Source organism: Gopherus evgoodei, chromosome 3, assembly GCF_007399415.2.
Source record: "Gopherus evgoodei ecotype Sinaloan lineage chromosome 3, rGopEvg1_v1.p, whole genome shotgun sequence".
In the NCBI taxonomy this organism is placed as follows: Eukaryota; Metazoa; Chordata; order Testudines; family Testudinidae; genus Gopherus; species Gopherus evgoodei.
In genome coordinates this window covers 212,087,802-212,105,646 of record NC_044324.1, presented here as the reverse complement: position 1 = coordinate 212,105,646, position 17,845 = coordinate 212,087,802, and the positions used below count along the sequence as shown (strand labels likewise).

At 42.6% G+C, this 17,845-nt stretch overlaps 1 protein-coding gene across 2 annotated transcripts in view; it reads left to right on the top strand.

Moving 5' to 3' along the window:
- MACROD2 (mono-ADP ribosylhydrolase 2) overlaps positions 1-17,845 on the top strand; it is a 1,360,465-nt gene that overhangs the window by 1,722 nt on the left and 1,340,898 nt on the right. For both annotated transcript variants that reach the window (XM_030557958.1, XM_030557957.1), the window contains exon 2: positions 16,541-16,657. In XM_030557958.1, coding sequence (XP_030413818.1) covers positions 16,541-16,657 — 117 coding nt within the window. The remainder of the gene's footprint in view (positions 1-16,540; positions 16,658-17,845) is intronic.

Below are 17,845 nucleotides of genomic sequence, written 5' to 3'. Positions count from 1 at the left end.
TTTGAATCTTACAAACTTATTTTTATCAAATGCTAGTTTTGACTGAGAGGCCATTTGAAATGGAAGAAGAGAAAAAGGTGTTACATTGGAAAAATACAAATGAAATATTTCTTTTATAAACTACTCCGTAGAAAAAGTAAACATTCCATACAATGTATGTAAAAAGGTAGAACTAAAACTGGTTCTACTGCTATAAAGTTAGTCATATGAAAGATTAGCATGTTTCAGATCGGTGAGAAATAAAGTTATATAAGCTACTAAATTAAGTGGTTAATCCAAACATAATTCCACTTTAACTTACATGGCTTTTTATTGTTTAACTATTGAACACAGATAGTAGCTTAAATAAAACATGCAAAGAATCCTGTGGCACCTTATAGACTAACAGACGTTTTGGAGCATGAGCTTTCGTGGGTGAATACCCACTTCCTCAGATGCAAGTGGGTATTCACCCACGAAAGCTCATGCTCCAAAACGTCTGTTAGTCTATAAGGTGCCACAGGATTCTTTGCTGCTTTTACAGATCCAGACTAACACGGCTACCCTCTGATACTTAAATAAAACATATTCATCTTCTTGGCATGAACCTTGCAATGGCAGCTAAGTGAAATCTTCATGGTAGAAAACAGCTGAGCCCCCTTCTGTGAGAAATGTTTTCCTTTTAGTAAGGGAACTGACTTTTAGAATTGTAACCTGCCTTGAAAACTGTCAGATTTTTCCTTCTTCTTAATTGGATAAAAAGCAGCTTGTCCTCAAACACAGAATTACCATCAAACTGATCTTGCAATTTTGGTCTTATTGTACTGACTGTTTTGAAGGCAATCCAAACATACACACAATAATAGAAACAGTACAAAATCCTGTTACTAATATCAACTAATATAAAATTAGTTCAGTTGTTTAGCCCTGGAAACTCGTGTTGACCTTCTATTTAGTGTTCACATAAAATGGAAAAACTACACTCTTAAGCAGCAAACACATATGACAGACAATGTAAAATAATTTTTTTCATATTTTGTTGCTGTTTTTTCTACTGTAGGATTCCTATAATTTATTATTATCAGTAAGGTAGTACATGGAAGCCAGGGCCTTGTTGTGCTAGATGCTGCATGACCATAACAGACAGCCGCTACCTGAGAGAGAAGACTGTCTAAACATAACTCCATGGGGGGGAAAAAAGAGCAAAACAAATACATAATCAGTCTGCCTGAGGCTAGCCCAACTTTTTATGCTTCACTTAAAAGTACAAGAAGTTATTTATGTGGCATGGGCTCTGCAGGCAAAAACTACTTAATGAGCTGAAATTTTTATCTTGCATGCCTGATGCTATTGTTCCTACTTGCAGTGGATAAAATGACAGTCAAATTGTGATGGGCACTCTTAATTTTGAGCCCCCTTCTGTTGCTGAATATTTATTCAGTATCTTTAATATATGATCAAGCAATACTAACTTCCTGCAGAAATTTTAAAGGGATGCACTTGGTTTACTTACGGGCATGTGGGGAGGGGAGAGTTTTATAAAGCTTAACTATGAATGCTTTCTCCCATCCAGCAGAGAGAAGAAATAGGGACTTCACATTTGCAGGCAATTACCGTACCAAAGTTGATAGTAGATCCGTAAGCATGAGCAGCATTCTGATAGGAATCTCAGCACCTTTCCACCTCTGGCATTTGTCAGGGGAGCTTCTCATCAAGGGTTTATATCCTGGATTTGGTGGTGAGGGATGCTCCTACTTCATCATTTCTATTGAGACTGTCCATTAATGTCTAGTAAATGTCCTTAAGACTTGATTAATCTCTCTTGCTTTCTTTTTGTAGCTGTGTTGCTCCTGGGATATGAGAGACTGGGTGGGTGAGTTGATATATTTATTGGACTGATTTCTGTTGCACAAAGAGACAAGCTTTTCAGCTTACGTACCTGAAGAAGAGCTCTGTGGAACTCGAAAGCTTGTTTCCTTCACTAACAGAAATTAGTTCAATAAAGGATGTTACCTCATCCACCTTGTCTCTAATTTGATTACTAGATGCCAATACTGCAATGTCTTGTATTGTAGATGCCTAACTTCTGGATATATTTCCTCCCCCGATTGTCTTCCTACCAGGTGAATGCCTGCAGTGTCTGTCTGTGGCTGTTGAGCATTCACAAGCTGCTGCAGCAGTGTGAAGTTGACCTCTTTTTTCTTTGTTTCACTCTTAACATGAAATTGTAAGATCCAGGTAAACACAAAAGCCAGCTCTCTGAAATCTAAGGAAAATAACACTTTATTGAGTCAAATTTGAAAGGTGATATTTACAGCTATAGATATTAGAGACTTTTTTCTGAGAGCTTAATTTTAACAGAAACTGATAGTTTAGGACTACACTGCTCCAGACAAGTAAGTTTCAACCCTGCTAGTAATAAAGACAGAGAAGAATTTTTTTGTTCCTTGAAGGCAACAACATGACTTGTACCCTTTTCACTAAAATACAGTAGAACTCTGTTTGCCCTGCAGCTCTGAAGTTTTGAGTGTCTATAATACCAATTGATCTCTGCAGTTTGAGGTTCATCTTTCTGTAGTACATGTGAAATGTTTGTCTAGTCCTCGAGAGCACAGAATACAACAATTGAATTACATTGAAATTTTATTTAATAATCTAATGACACTGATTCTTTTTAATTTTCTTTCTAAAGGTCCAATTAAGGTATATAACCTGGAGGATTGGAAAAATACATAATGTTTAAGTTGGTTTTTTTTTAAAAATTGCAATGTAAAAATGTTTATAAAAGGAGACTCCCTCTCATTCTAGTGAGAAGTCAAACTTTGATTATTGGACTTCAGTTTTAGAAATTTCTAAGTATAATTTACATCTCCTGAAAGATACTGGTGTTTATCTGAGCAGCAGCCTCTTCATCCTGCTGAATCACTATGCCTCAACCATGATCTGAAAATACAATTTTTAGACGAAGAGTAACTCCTTCCCCATGTCTGTCTAGCCCTGGGCTTGACTAAGAGCGGCAGATATGATATTGGACTAAGATCTCAAGAAGGAAAAACATTTGGCTGCTTCAGATAATGTTAAACATACTTGCATACGAAAATGAACTAAATGCTTTTAGATAAACTTAATTTGTATTACATAGTTCACTTGTTACTATACCCAAATTATGCTTATATGGAAAATGACTGACTGCCAGAGGCTAAGAGTACTGGTGTGCTGTGCAGTATTGCGCCACTTTCTTTTTATGGAAGGCAGAATTTATATGCTGTAAGAAGAAAAGGGGTTAAAACAATCTTAACATTTTATATAGATGAAATGGCTCCACGCACAAAACTGGGATTTATTATGCTAATAGAATACACAGAATGAAATTTATTCGTCTGCCTTTCCTCTCATCCATATGACTTTGGCATGATAGCAGCTGCAGCCCTTCCATTTGGATGGAGTATACCCACTGAGGTTTGTAAAAACTCTGGAACCTGGGATGGTTCTTTTGGCCTGCTCCCCTGTGCTGTCATGTGTGCCCTTTGGTATCCTCAGTTAATATGTCTTGAATACCAGTACAGGAACCTAAGATGGATGTGTCATATAACCTACCGTCTTTTTTCCCGTTGTAGTAGACACCGTCAGGCCACTCAGCATCATCTCCCTGGACTGTAAACTGACAAACCTGTAAGTCTCTGGAATAGAAAGGCTTGAGAGAATTAACATGGTACACTCTGGGCTTTAGTGAGGAATTGGGAAATGCTATGAGGTAGTTCACAGTTCCCAGGCGCTCTTGGACCGTGAATGGCCCTTCCCATGATGCTTCCATCTTATGGGCCTGTTGCGCCTTCAAGACCATAACCTGGTCTCCTACCTTGAAGGAATGTTCTCTGGTATGTTTGTCATACCAGGCCTTTTGCTCTTTCTGAGCATCCTTTAGGTTCTTTCTAGCAAGGGCTAAAGAGTGTCGGAGGGTGCTTTGTAGGTTGCTTACAAAGTCCAGAATGTTAATTCCTGGAGAAGGCGTAAACCCCTCCCATTGCTGCTTCACCAACTGTAATGGCCCCTTAACCTCATGACCATACACAAGTTGAAACGGTGAAAACCCTAAACTGGGATGTGGTACAGCCCTGTAGGCAAACAGCAACTGCTGCAACACTAGGTCCCAATTATTGGAGTATTCATTGACGAATTTACGTATCATGGCCCCCAAAGTTCCATTAAACCTTTCCACCAGCCCATTGGTTTGATGATGGTACGGGGTGGCAACCAAGTGATTCACCCCATGAGTTTCCACAGTTTTTCCATAGTCTCTGCCAGGAAATTAGATCCTGAATCTGTAAGGATGTCGGAGGGCCAACCTACCCTGGCAAAAATGTCTGTTAGGGCCAGGCACACAGTGTTAGCCTTGGTGTTGCCTAGAGCTACTGCTTCAGGCCATCGGGTAGCAAAGTCCATGAAAGTCAGTACGTACTGCTTTCCTCTGGGTGTCTTTTTTGGGAAAGGACCCAGAATATCCACAGCTACTCGCTGAAATGGGACCTCAATTATGGGGAGTGGCTGGAGAGGGGCCTTGACCTGGTCTTGAGGCTTACCCACTCTTTGGCATACCTCACAAGACCGGACATACTTGGCAACATCCTTGCCCATCCCCTCCCAGTGAAAGGACTTCCCCAACCAGTCCTTGGTTCTGTTCACCCCAGCATGGCCACTGGGATGATCATGGGCTAAGCTTAAGAGCTTCCCCCGGTACTTAGTTGGAACCACCAACTGTTTTTGCGGCTGCCATTCTTCTCGGTGTCCACCAGAAAGAATCTCCTTGTATAAAAGTCCTTGGTCTATAACAACCGGGATTGATTAGAAGAGCTGAGAGGCAGTGGGGTGCTCCGTGCTGCCGCCCAAGCTTTCTGAAGGCTGTTATCTGCTTCCTGCTCAGTCTGGAACTGTTCCCTTGAGGCTGGGGTCACCAGTTCTTCCTCAGACTGTGGACTTGGGCTTGGTCCCTCTGGAAGCGATGTAGGAGATGGGGTTGTTTCCGTTGCTGGTGAACCGCTCTCCGCTGGTGCACCTGAGGGTATTTCAGGCTCTGGCTGAGCCTTTTGGGTATGGCTGTCTGTTGCTTCTGCCAGTTCTGGCTCGTTGGCGCCCTCTGGCGTTGAGTTTGAAGATGTTGTTGCACTTGCTGGTGCTGGTTGCTGTTCCAGTTCCAGGCCTGGGACTGGAGATGCTGTGGCTGTTTCAGTGGTAGGCATGGAATCCGGGCCCACTACCTCTGTCTGGGTCTCTGGTAACACAGACGGGGTGCCTGTGGACGGCTCAGGAACAGGAATGGGTCTGGAAGCTTGCCTGGTTTGACTACGTGTAACCATTCCCGCTCTCTTGGCTGGCTTCACCTGGTTGGCCAAGTCTTCCCCCAGTAGCATGGGGATAGGATAATTGTCATAGACTGCAAAAGTCCACATTCCTGACCAGCCTTTGTACTGGACAGGCAGTTCAGCTGTAGGCAAGTCTACAGCTCGTGACATGAAGGGGTAAATTGTCACTTTGGCCTTTGGGTTGATGAATTTGGGGTCTACGAAGGATTGGTGGATAGCTGACACTTGTGCCCCCGTGTCTCTCCATGCAGTAACCTTCTTTCCGCCCAGTCTCAAATTTTCCCTTCGCTCCAAGGGTATTTGAGAGGCATCTGGGCCTGGGGATCTTCTGGGTGATGGTGGTGTAATGAATTGCACTCGGATGGCGTTCTTTGGACAGTTGGCCTTGATATGTCCCAGTTCATTACACTTAAAGCATCTTCCATCTGTTGGGTCACTGGGCCGAGGTGAGTTACTGGAGACTGGTGAGGTGGAAGAATAGTGTGTCTGTGGCTTTACTTGGGTTGTAGGTGGGGTTTTTGGCTGCCCCCTCGGTTGTAGGGTTTATGGTCTGTGTGCCCCCTGGGGTATTCGTTCCTCTGGACCGTAGCTTTCTTGCTTTCTGCCACTTCCATCCATCTGGCTCCAATCTCCCCCGCCTCAGCGAGATTTTTGGGTTTTCCATCTTGTATGTACCAGGTTATGTCCTCAGGAACACCATCCAAGAACTGCTCCATTTGTATGAGGAGGTGCAGTTCTTCCAAGGTTTTAACATTGTGTCCTGATATCCAGGCCTCATAATTTTTCCCAACGTAGTAGGCGTGTTTGGGAAATGACACATCTGGTTTCCACTTTTGGGTTCTGAAACGCCGACAGGCATGATCCGGGGTTATCCCCATTCTGTATCTGGCCTTGGTTTGAAAAAGTTTATAGTCGTTCATGTTCCCCTTAGGCATTTCAGCTGCCACCTCTGCTAAAGGTCCACTGAGCTGTGGCCTCAATTCTACCATGTACTGGTCTTCAGGGATGCTGTACCCAAGACAGGCTCTTTCAAAATTTTCCAAGAAGGCCTCGGTGTCATCACCTGCCTTGTAGGTGGGAAATTTCCTGTGATGTGGAACCATAATCGGTGAAGGGTTGTTAGGATTGGCTGGAGCCTGTTGCTTAGCCTTTTCTAATTCCATGGCCTGTTGGTGGGCTTCCCTCTGGAGTTCCATCTCTTTTTGTTGTTTTTCCAGGTCTCGGCGGTGGGCCACCTCTTCCTCTAGTCTTCTGTGGTTGGCTGCATTTTTGGCTTCTTGTTCTCTTTTATGGGCTGCCTGTTTGTTCTGTTCTTCTCTTTCTTTCATCTCCATCTCTTTTTGTTTTGTTTCTAGTTCCTGTTTGTTTTTTTCCATCTCTCGCCTGTGCTCGGCGTCTTTGATTTGTTCTTTGGCCCCCATTTTTGTCTTGGTAGGCATGGTTCCTGTTTTCTTGTGTTGGGGTTCCCTCCGGTGTTTATCTTCTGAACTGCAGGCTCTGCCTCCTGGGGTCTGCCTAGCAACAGTGCCTTTTTCCCTTTCTTTGTCTAGCTAATTTTTTCAAGATAGAGTAAACCAGAAAAACCACTTTATTTGCATGAGTATAGTGCTGGTAGTGACTCTCAATGGGAGTGCTATTGTCACAAAAGACCTGTTTGTCACAGCTTAATGGTTCCTTGCTTAATATGCAAGCCAAAAACTGCCAAAGAGAGCTTAAAAAAAAAATTCTCTCTGGTTCCCTTTTTAAAACCAAACTGTTTCTCTCTGCTAAAAAGCCCCTAGCAGAGAAAAGAAAAATATAATATTCCTACTGGCTTCTGGATTCTATCTTTCCCAACGCTGCCACTCATGTCATATAACCTATTCCCAGATTTGGACCTTAGTGTCCAAAATATGGGGGTTAGCATGAAAACCTCCAAGCTTAGTTACCAGCTTGGACCTGGTACTGCTGCCACCACCCCAAAAATTAGTATTTTGGGGCACTCTGGTCCCCCCGAAACCCTTCCCTGGGGACCCCAAGACCCAAACCCTTGAGTCTCACAACAAAGGGAAATAAATCTTTTCCCTTCCCCCCTCCAGGTGCTCCTGGAGAGATACACAGAAGCAACCTCCGTGAATCTAAGCAGAGGGAGTTCACCCTCTGTAATTCCAGTCCTGGAAACAAAAGCACTTTCCTCTTCACCCAGAGGGAATGCAAAATCAGGCTAGTAAATCTAACACACACAGACCTCCCCCTGACTTCTTCCTCCCACCAATTCCCTGGTGAGCTGCAGACCCAATTCCCTGAAGTTCCCCACTAAAGAAAAACTCCAACAGGTCTTAAAAGAAAGAAAAATACATACAAATGGTCTCTCTGTATTAAGGTGACAAATACAGGGTCAATTGCTTAAAAGAATATTGAATAAACAGCCTTATTCAAAAAGAATATAATTCAAAGCACTCCAGCAACTATAGACATGTAAATACCAAAAAAAACATATAAATCCTATCTGATCTTTTTGTACTTACAACTGGAAACAGAAGATTAGAAAGCAGGAAATAGAAAAATCCTTCCCATAGCTGAGAGAGTCAGGCAGAAGACAAAGAACTCAGACACACAATTCCCTCCACCCAGAGTTGAAAAGAATCCTGTTTCCTGATTGGTCCTCTGGTCAGGTGGTTCAGATTACTTCTTTCCAGGTGAAAGAGACATTAACCCTTAGCTATCTGTTTATGACAGGATGTGGGCCTGATTTTAATAGAGATCAACAGAACACTGGATCCTGAAAGGACCAAGGTCTAATCTGTGTTTCTAATGCATCTTGTGGTGGATAACAAGATTTTAACAGTGAAGTGTAGTCTGGGGTTTCTTCTGCTCACCCAGTTCCCAGAAACCGAATAGGTACTGCTGACTTATTCCTTTTGTAACAATCACTGCTAAAAACATTCTCAGTCTCTTGTTAAACCCAGAAAAAGAAAGGAAAACAAAGCATTTGAAACTAAAAGTAATGCTTTCATTTTAATAATAGTCTTCTTCCTTTAGCTGTATAAAGCCTTTTTTTAAATAAGGGAAAACTCCTGTTTTGATGGTCTCTTTAGATTGTATGAATTGTGTTGATTTTTGAGGTAGTCTTGAGCTGTTATAAATCCAATCCTGTTTCTTTTAAGACAAAAATTCCCATAAGAAAAATAGCAAAAATCAGAAATGTGGCTTTTTCATCTCTGATGCTCTCTTGCTTGTGACCTAGCTGTTAGAGAAGTACAGGGAAAGCCCATGGGGTTTATCAGTCACTGCAAGACTTAGAAAACATCTACCAACAGCGGGCTGTTTTAAGGCATTACTTTTTAGCTTCCCTTTCTGGTCACAGCTTTACTACAGCAGGGTTGCAAATAGTGGAATTGTCTTGTCTAAGCCAGGCTTTTTTTGTCTTTTGTTGAATAAAATAGGAAAGATGATAAATGAGGTGGCGATGGAAAATGACAAATTAAGGAGGGGACGATGCCAGGAACTCAGCATCGCAGGTGGTGGTCAGGATTTATCTGATGCTGGTGGAGGTGGTGATTACTGATGAAGCCCAGCTCGAGGAAAAGCTGGGTAAGGTGTAAAGCCAGGAAGTTTGCCACTGAAAAAGGCTGCAGGGGCAGAGTCTGCAGTCACTCTCTTGGCACAGACATGGAGGTGGGAATAAACCCAAGGAGGAGCAAAAGCCGTGGGATCCTGTCCTCTGGGTAAACCCCTTTATCAGGGAGTTACAGGGAAGAAAGTTTGTGGAAGATAAAGTAGGCAGAAGCTCAGGGAAAGAGCAGCAAGGTTTGAGACAGTGTAGTCCTTGGCTGCTGAGTACAGGGTCCCTGGGATGGAATCCAGAGTAATGGATGAGCCCAGGTACATCTACCAGTCACTGGGAAGTGGTGCAGGACTGTTGAATGTGCTATACAGACAGCTGGTTATGTGAGAGTTTGATACCCTGAAAGGGGGGACAATATAGTGACCTAGCTGCAAGGCTGAGTCATAGAGGAAGCACCTGGAGAGCGAGAGGGGCAGTGGGTTGAGAGAGACAGAAGGGGGTGCTAATCCAGGTGTGAGCTGATTTCCATATCACCCACAAAGGAGCATCCCCAGCAGTGAGTGTACCCATCATAACTAGCCGATCTCTGGCTCTTGTTTGCTTTTTACAAGCTATTTTATGTAATGGGCTGTTACTTTGGACAGTTGTAGGATACAGACCTCTGGACCTAAAACTTCTGTCAGAAGCTAATGGAAGATATGTGCAACCAAAGAAGAGAAGTCAAACTTCCAATTCAGTGTATTAATATACACTCAAAGGACATCACCTTAAGGCTTATCTACACAGGCATTTTAGTTTTGCTGAGTCGATGCATACTAGTTGGTGCACAATATGTAATCTGTGGTAATAGTATGCAAATGGACTAACTGTGCCCTGTTTCAATGCACATTATGTAAGTGTGACAGGGGATTTGTGTGCGCTCTTTGGCATTTCAAGTGGTTATCCCATGGTCCTTTGCTTCATTGCTGAATTGTGTGCACTCTGGCACTTTTTTCGTGGTGCATTTTAGAATACGTAGTACAAGCCAGTAGAATTCTGGGAGTTTGGGGTCAAACTCCAAAAATCCCATGGTTCTTTGCCCTCTGTCCTGTGATTACTCTTTCTGGCTTGGCTAGCACCATTTGTTGAATTCTGTCGGCCATCATGGATGCAATAATGCTTGATGCCACAGAGCTGGCAGTTGTGAATACACTGAAACTGCTTGCACTTTGGTTCAGTTCTCAGTATTGGGTGGCTTTGGTTTTCTGCCACTGAGCACTGATGTGGCTATACCATTGGGGGAGGGGAGGTAGCAAGAGCAAAGATACTAAGCAACTGGTACTACATGAGCTGTTCCAGGAACGCAGTACAGAGTTGTTTCTGGGATAGGGGAAACCAGCATCAGTTGGTGGGAAAGCATCAATTGGTGGTAGTGTTTTGCAGACCTGGGATGACCAGCAGTGGTGATGGAATTTCAGGATGGTGAAGGCAACCATTTTTTTGAAATCTGTGCTGAACTTGGAGCTGTGGAGCCATGTGGAATCCCATGCTTGTTAAGAAAATGAGTTGTCATTGCCATCTGGCAGCTTGCCACATCTGACTGTTACTGGTCTGTATCTAACCAATTTGGCTTGGGAAGATTGGCTGTTGGGGGGCCTTTCTCATGCAGCTGTGTGCTATGCAGGAGGTAGTACTGTGCTGGGTTACAAAACTTGGTAATGCTTAGGAGATTATTGTTGGCTTTGCACATATGGAATTCCAGAATGGGTCCCATCATTAAATTCCTGTACCAGATGTTGGAGTTGATTAAATAGAGAGGACAATTTCTCCCTGATAGTCCAAGTCTTGGTTGTCCACCAGAGCAGGTTCACAAACACAAATTCAGCGTGGTCTGGAAAGGTCCATGATGCTAGGATTTTTTTTAGAATCACTCCTGTTCACCTTAATGAATAATAGTGATCCTGAGGGCAGACTCTCCATGGTCATAAATAGTGTGGAAATTGCTAAGGTCATCCTGGAAGACAGAGCTATTTTTGTTTCCCAAGCTAATGAAGCCATTTACATGGCACTTGGACAGAAAAAAGGAACTGTTCAACTGTTGCCTTAGTAGTTGCAGAATGATAATGGACTGTGTATTTGGCAATTGGAAAGTGGGATGGCACTATTTTATGACTAGGTTAAATGCTGCAAAATGACACTGGCATACAACTACAGCTCCATGTTTGTTACTCTCACTAATATTGTGCAAGGGAGAAAGTTTTATGGGTTGGAGGCTGAGATGCAGATATCTGCTCAGCATCATGAATGGCCAGCAAGGCATTCTCTGCGAAGGATAAACCACCAGGGCAATACTGTCAGGGATGCCTTTTTGTTTTTACTTTGAGTCTGGGGCCCAAAAATGTGCAGATGTGTCATCACTGAGAAGGTCGGGGTCAGATTGTATTTTGAGCATTGGAGTTGATTTTTTTTTTAATGGGAAGAAAGGTTAGAGTGCTCTGTATGCTGTGTGTGCTTTTGAGATTAAACAAACACCTTCACTCCTCCCTCAACCTGATTCTGCTGTTAAGTTGACTTTTTGTGCCATGCATTGTAGAAGCTTTGACTTTTTAAATAGTTTCATTGTCCGTTTATGCCAATAAATAACCAAAAATAAAACTTATAAACATTACAGACTGCTTGTCATGATTAAATATGGAGGAGAACAAAGGTGAGACAAGATGATGATGATCGACAGATGACTCAGGCAGTGATGCTAGAAGGAGGGCTTTGGAATGTTTGACCACTGGGAGGCTCTCTCGGACAGAGGACTGTTCTCATGGGAAATAGACTTCTGAGATGGAGGTTGGCACAACTTATTAAAAGAGCTTTAAATTAGGAATTAATAGGTTGGTCTTGACTAGCCTTTCTGAAACTGGGGGTCCTAACCCAAAAGGGGGGGGGTCACAAGACTCTTGTACAGGGATTGGGAGATCACAAAAAATATTGCTGATGCGAGGAGGAAGGGAAGGGGAGTACAGCAGCCACCCAGCTCTGAAGGCAGCGCTGCTGCCAGCAACAGTGCAAAAATAAGGGTAGCAATACAGAGTGTGCTCCTATAAGTACGTACAGTAATTTGCTATCACTTTTTTGTCAGGGAGTCACCTTGGTCGAGGCCATACTTCTAGTTTTATGAGATGGTTGTGAGAGACAGTATCAAAAGCTTTACTGAAGTCGAGATATATCCCACTTACTGCTTCCTCTATCGTGAGCTAATTCCATTTAAACTAAATGGAAGGATAAATAAAAACGTCTGCGATGAGGGTCCTTGAATTCAAGAGGAAACGTTTTTAGGGGAGTTACGGAAGTTTACTGGACCAAAACTCCTAAATCTGAATGTTTAGGAGGGTTGTAATTATTTTCTACAACTTTGACTTAAAATATCTGGAGCCTGCATCCCAAGCAAGGAGGGAAACACGTGTAGACAAGGGTTGAAGAACAAATTGGATGAACGTACATCTCCATCAGTATGAGAAGGCAGAAAGCCTAGAAGGGATGGATCAGCAAGGAAGCTCTCTTGGCAGTCAAGTAGTAGAGAGAGAGGAGTGAAAACTGCCAAAAGCCAAGCGGCAGCACCATGCAAAGGAAATTAAAATCAGTAGGAAAAAGGTTCCTTAGCCATATAAATACAAAAACAAGGAAAGAAGTGGGACTGTTAAGCACCAGGGACTGGGTGGAGATTTAAAGATAAGCTAGGTATAGCCCGAAATCTAAACAAATACTTTATTCTTATTTAGAAACTGAGGCAGTGAGGAGTTTGGGAGCAGTGTCAGGGTGATCATTGGGATCAAGGATATGGAAGTAGAAATTACTACATCCTAGGCCATCTTAATGGGACCTGCAACAGGGAGGCCCGTCGGTGGTTCACTATTCTGTATCAGCAACTCTTTCAGGCCTGACATACTCATTACACCTAACAGTGTTGTCATGATACGTGACACCTTTAGGATATGTAATAGATCATTGGAAAAACTACCTCACTGATTTATATTCGTGTGATATATGTACAAGGTATGCACAAAGAGCTTCTAAGCATGTTCTAGAATTGTTTTTGAAATGTTGTGCAAGCAATGCATAAGCACAGTCTGCTTTATCTGACAGAGACAATGAAAGTACGCTTATATAAAAGGTAAACAAAGCTATCAAACTAGTGAGTGGGGAAGATAGCCTGGTCACTAAAGAAAGGGTCTGAACCTCAAATGATAAGTAATTGAATCAACTGATTGAATACAATATTGGTATATTATAAATGTATCGAGTAAGGCCTTTTTATGAAAGTCTGTGACAAACTGGTGATTGATATAATTGTGAAATGTATACATTAAAACTGTAGGCGGAATTATGGAGACTTGCTGACATTATGCTTTAAATTTTGTGACCAAACATGGGGTAAACAAGTTCTCTCCCAGACAGGAGGGAAGGCAGCTATCTGTCTGTATCCAATGTAACTTAAGCAGTGTGCAATCAAAACAATGGGGAGCTCTGTTTCCATACAAATCAGCAGAGGGATGGAAAACCCACAACGGGAAGGGAAGAACAGCAGGAAGCCTTCCTGGCTCTTGAAATGGACAGTGAACTCTGAAGTGGTATTAAGGGTCCAGAAGGACATTTGAATTGTTCGGGGGGATTCAAGGGACCGAAGCTCTTGAAATCACAGAATGTTGGGCCCTTCAACCAAAGAGGTTGAAGTCTCTGGAAGCTAAGTGTTGGTAAGAAATCTGCTTCGGCAAAGATTGTAACTTGCTGAAAAGAAGTTTTAGTCTCAGAAGCATATTTTTACTTTTGTTGGCTAGTAACCCTTTCTATCTTTTTATTTCTTATAGTTGGTATCACTTACACCTATGAATTTTTTTTGTATAATCTTGTTTGTTGTTGGGTGGTTTTACTATAAACCAGTTCAGTGCTGTGATTGAAATGAGTGTATGTCAAATCTTAAATTAGTGAGCTGCAGTGTGTTGCCTCTTTTTAAAGGAGCAATGAACTTAACTTCTGTAGTGTTCAGTTAGAGGTCTGAACACTGCAGGGAGTCATCTCTGAGGAACTCAGGAGTTGCAGGTAACAAAATTAGTAACCCCCAAGGCAAGGTTTAGGCTGGCAGAGTCCTGAACGGTATACTGGCAAAGTAGACAAGCTGATAAGTCAAGGAGTTGTCACACAGCATGGCAGTAGCAAAACTGTCACTTGCTGAGACTGAGAGGTGACACAGTAACTCTCAACTCTGGGAACCTCAGCACATTGTCAGCTGGTCTTAGAGAAATTCTGGATTGGGAGGGTCTCCCAGCAAAAAGTAACTGGGCAGTGGCAGTTTGGGTGTGATGAGCACGCTTGTAGCTGGCTGTTGGCGTTAAATGCTGTTCTGTTGTGGCTCACAGCCTTAAGGCATCCATAGTTGCAGGACAGGCAGTGGTTACAGGACTGGTCAAACCCCACAGTGTCACAGGACCAGACCGGAGGGCCCAGATAATCTTATCCAAAAATATTAAAGGATGATATTGCAAGCCCAGTAGCAAAGATACTTAGTGAATATGTAAATGCAGGGATACTATCCAATGGCTGGAGAACTGCAAATATACTACCTACAGTTATGAAAATGAGGAAGGAGTGGGGGGGAGGAAGTGATCCTGGAAACTACAGGCTGCTTAGTTTGACCTGAATTGTGCAAGATTTTAGGACATATTGAAAGAGAGTAATTAAAGATAGAAACCATGATTGGGATAAAATACAACGTGGTTTTACAAAAGGCAGATTATGCAAGACCAGCCTGATCTTTCTTTGGGAAGATAACCAATTTTTCTCTAGACTAAAGAAATGCCGTAGCTCTAATCTGCTTTAGTGACTTCAGCAAAGCAGTTGATAACAGTTCCATATGGGAAATTGGTTAAATGGGAGAAGATGGAGATTAATCTGAGAATTGAAAGGCGGGCAAGGAACTGGTTAAAGGGGAGACTATAGTGGGTCATACTTAAACTGTCAGGCTGGATGGAAGTTTAGTGGAGTTCTTCAAGGGTTGGTCTTTGGGGCTGATCTTTAACACTTTCATTACTGACATTGGCACAACAAGTGGGAGTGTGCTAATTAAATTTGTGGATGACACAAAGTGGTAGGTATTGCCATTACAGAAGAGAACCAGGAGATCATATAATATTTGGACAGCCTTGAGAACAGCCTTGAGAACTGGACTAGTGGAAGTGGGGATGAAATTTAATAGCGTAAGGTCATGCACTTAGGGACTAACTGAGTGTTTTTCGCTATAAGCTGCAGATGAATCAGTTGGAAGCAACAGTAGAGGAGAATGACTAATACACCAAGGTCTATCTCAAAATGCTGCCATTGTCATGCAGCTGAAAAAGGCTAATATAATCCTAGAATGCCTGAGGTGAGGTATTTTCCAGTAGAGATAGGGAAGTGTTATACCATTATACAAGGCACTGGTAAGACCTTATTTGAAGTACTTTATACAGTTCTGGTCTCCCAGTTTGAATTCAGCTTTTTTAACCATGGAACAGGTGCAGAGAAGGACTACTAAGATGATGAGACAAATGGAAATCTGTTTTACAAGAGGAGAATCAAGGAGCTTATGTTTAGCTTAACCAAACAAAGGCTGAGGGGAGATATGATTGGCCTGTATAAATACATCAAAGGGATAAATACCAGGGAGGGGAAGAGTTAGTTAAGTTAAGCACCGATATTGGGACAAGAACAAATGAATATAAATTGACCATCCAGTTTAGTCTTGTAATAGTCAAAAGGTTTCTAACTATCAGAGGAGTGAAGTTCTGGAATAGCCTTCCAAGGAGAGCTGTGGGGGTAAAAAACCTAACTGGATTCAAGACTGAGTTTAATAAGTTCCTGGAGGGGATGGTATGATGAAACTGCCTACAATGGCATGTAGTCCATTAGCTGCTAGCAGCAAATATCTCCGAAGGCTTATGATGGGATATTGGATGGGGAGGGCTCTGAGTTACTAGTGAGTTATTTTGCGTGTATCTGGCAAGCTGGTTTCATCCACATTCTTAGAATCTAACTGATCACCACATATGAACACACAGAATTTGAAACTTTTCTTTCTTAAACCAAACGATCCAAAATACACTAATACACTAGATAACTTGCTTTGACGAGCTACTTTCAAAGTATGTTGACTGGCTCTTTGGTAAGTCTTCCCAAGTCTGTTAGGTAAGGAGAGAGCAGTTTTGATGTTGTTCATAGACTATAACAAAATATTAAGAGCCTAAAGAACGTAAGTAATTGGAAAAAATTAAAACTGGATATAAAATCATCAGTTTTATATAGTGACATCCGCTGCTGTTCTTCTGTTTTGTAACTGGAAGTTGATTGTGAGCTAGGAGAAGGCGGCTCTATCATGGTAGAGAGGATGACTGGAGACCTGGGGGGACAGCAGAGGAAGCAGCTGTTTGTGGGGGCTGAGTTGCGGTTTCCAAAGTTGCCTGAATGTAGTTGGGTCTGGTTTTGATATGAGTAATACAATGTGTTTAATTACACCATACCTGGTTCTGTGACATCAGTCCCTCCCAAATAACACAAACTACCTTGCTTCCTGGTACCAAAACTTGCCACCATTTGGCTGAGGCCAACAATACTCAGTTTTTAAGAAAACTCCATTTTTTTTTTTAAACAGAGCGTCTGTTGAAGATGACCTTGGAGGACAGACGCAAAGAATACTTGAGGGAGCATGTTCCATTAAAAGACATTCCAACATGGATGGAAGAAATGAAAAGCAAGAACCAAAGTGACGGTATGTAAAGAGTATGTTGAGGGGCAGGGACCTGTAAATAATCTCTCTCTCTCTCTCTCTCTCTCTCTCTCTCTCTATTTATTTCTCTTTACATATAGGTAACTAAGTTAACTGCATTCTACTTCAAAAATTAATTCTGTATCCATAATGGCTTCTTAATTGTTGGGATTAAAAAATGACATTTTCATGTATTTAGTGTGTTTAGCCTAATAGGAGTTACATAATGTAGATAATTTTGGTCTTGGTTCTCTTAGTCAGTTGCAAATGCGTGCAATCTACAGTATCCAGTATGGATCTAATTTTTCAATAATTCTGTCTAGAGCATACGGATACCAGTGGTTTAATGCCCTTAAAAGACTTGGACTTTACAGCATTTCCTAAAGCATACAATTCAGGATTTGTCACAATATATGTGGGTGTGGAACTGAAGACACTTTTTAAAATCACTCTGCTGGCAGCCCCCCCATCAGCTTCATTTAGAGAAATCTACTTTGAGAGCCTCCATGTATTGCATTGATGGCAGTATTTCTCAAGTAACCAGATTCCAAATCATTTTGTGCTGGTTTCAGTCAGTACCTTGAATTTCACCTGAGAATCTATTGATTATCCGTACAAATTGTGGAGTGCTGGTGTTATGCTTTATTTATAGGGTATTGCCTAAAGAGTTGAGGGCACTGGCTTCAGTTTCTAGATGTCTCAGTTTATGTAGAGTTGATTATAGTGGCTGAGGGATTTGGAATGTGGGGGGGGGGGTTGCAGATTGACACAGGAGGTTGGGGTGCAGGAGGGAGTACAGGCTCTGGGCTGGGGGTGTGGGTTCTGGGGTTAGGGCAGGGATGAGGGGTTTGGCATATAGGAAGGGTCTCCAGCTTTGGGGGGACTCAGGGGTGGGTTTACCTTAGGCGGCTCCCAGTCAGCAGCACAGTGGGGCCAAGGCAGGATCCCTGACTGTCCTGACTCTGTGTTGCACCCTGTGGCAGGAGGCTCTGTGCACTGCTCTTACCCATGAGCACTGCCTCCCACTCCCCAGTTCCTCGCCCATGGGAGTGCGGAGCTGATTCTCAAGGAGGGGGCAGCTTGTGGAGCTTTGTGCGCCCGCCCACCTAGGAGCCAGAACTGTTGGCTATTTCCACGGCATAGTTTAGTGCCAGGACAAGTAGGGAGCCTGCCTTGGACCTGCAGCACCGC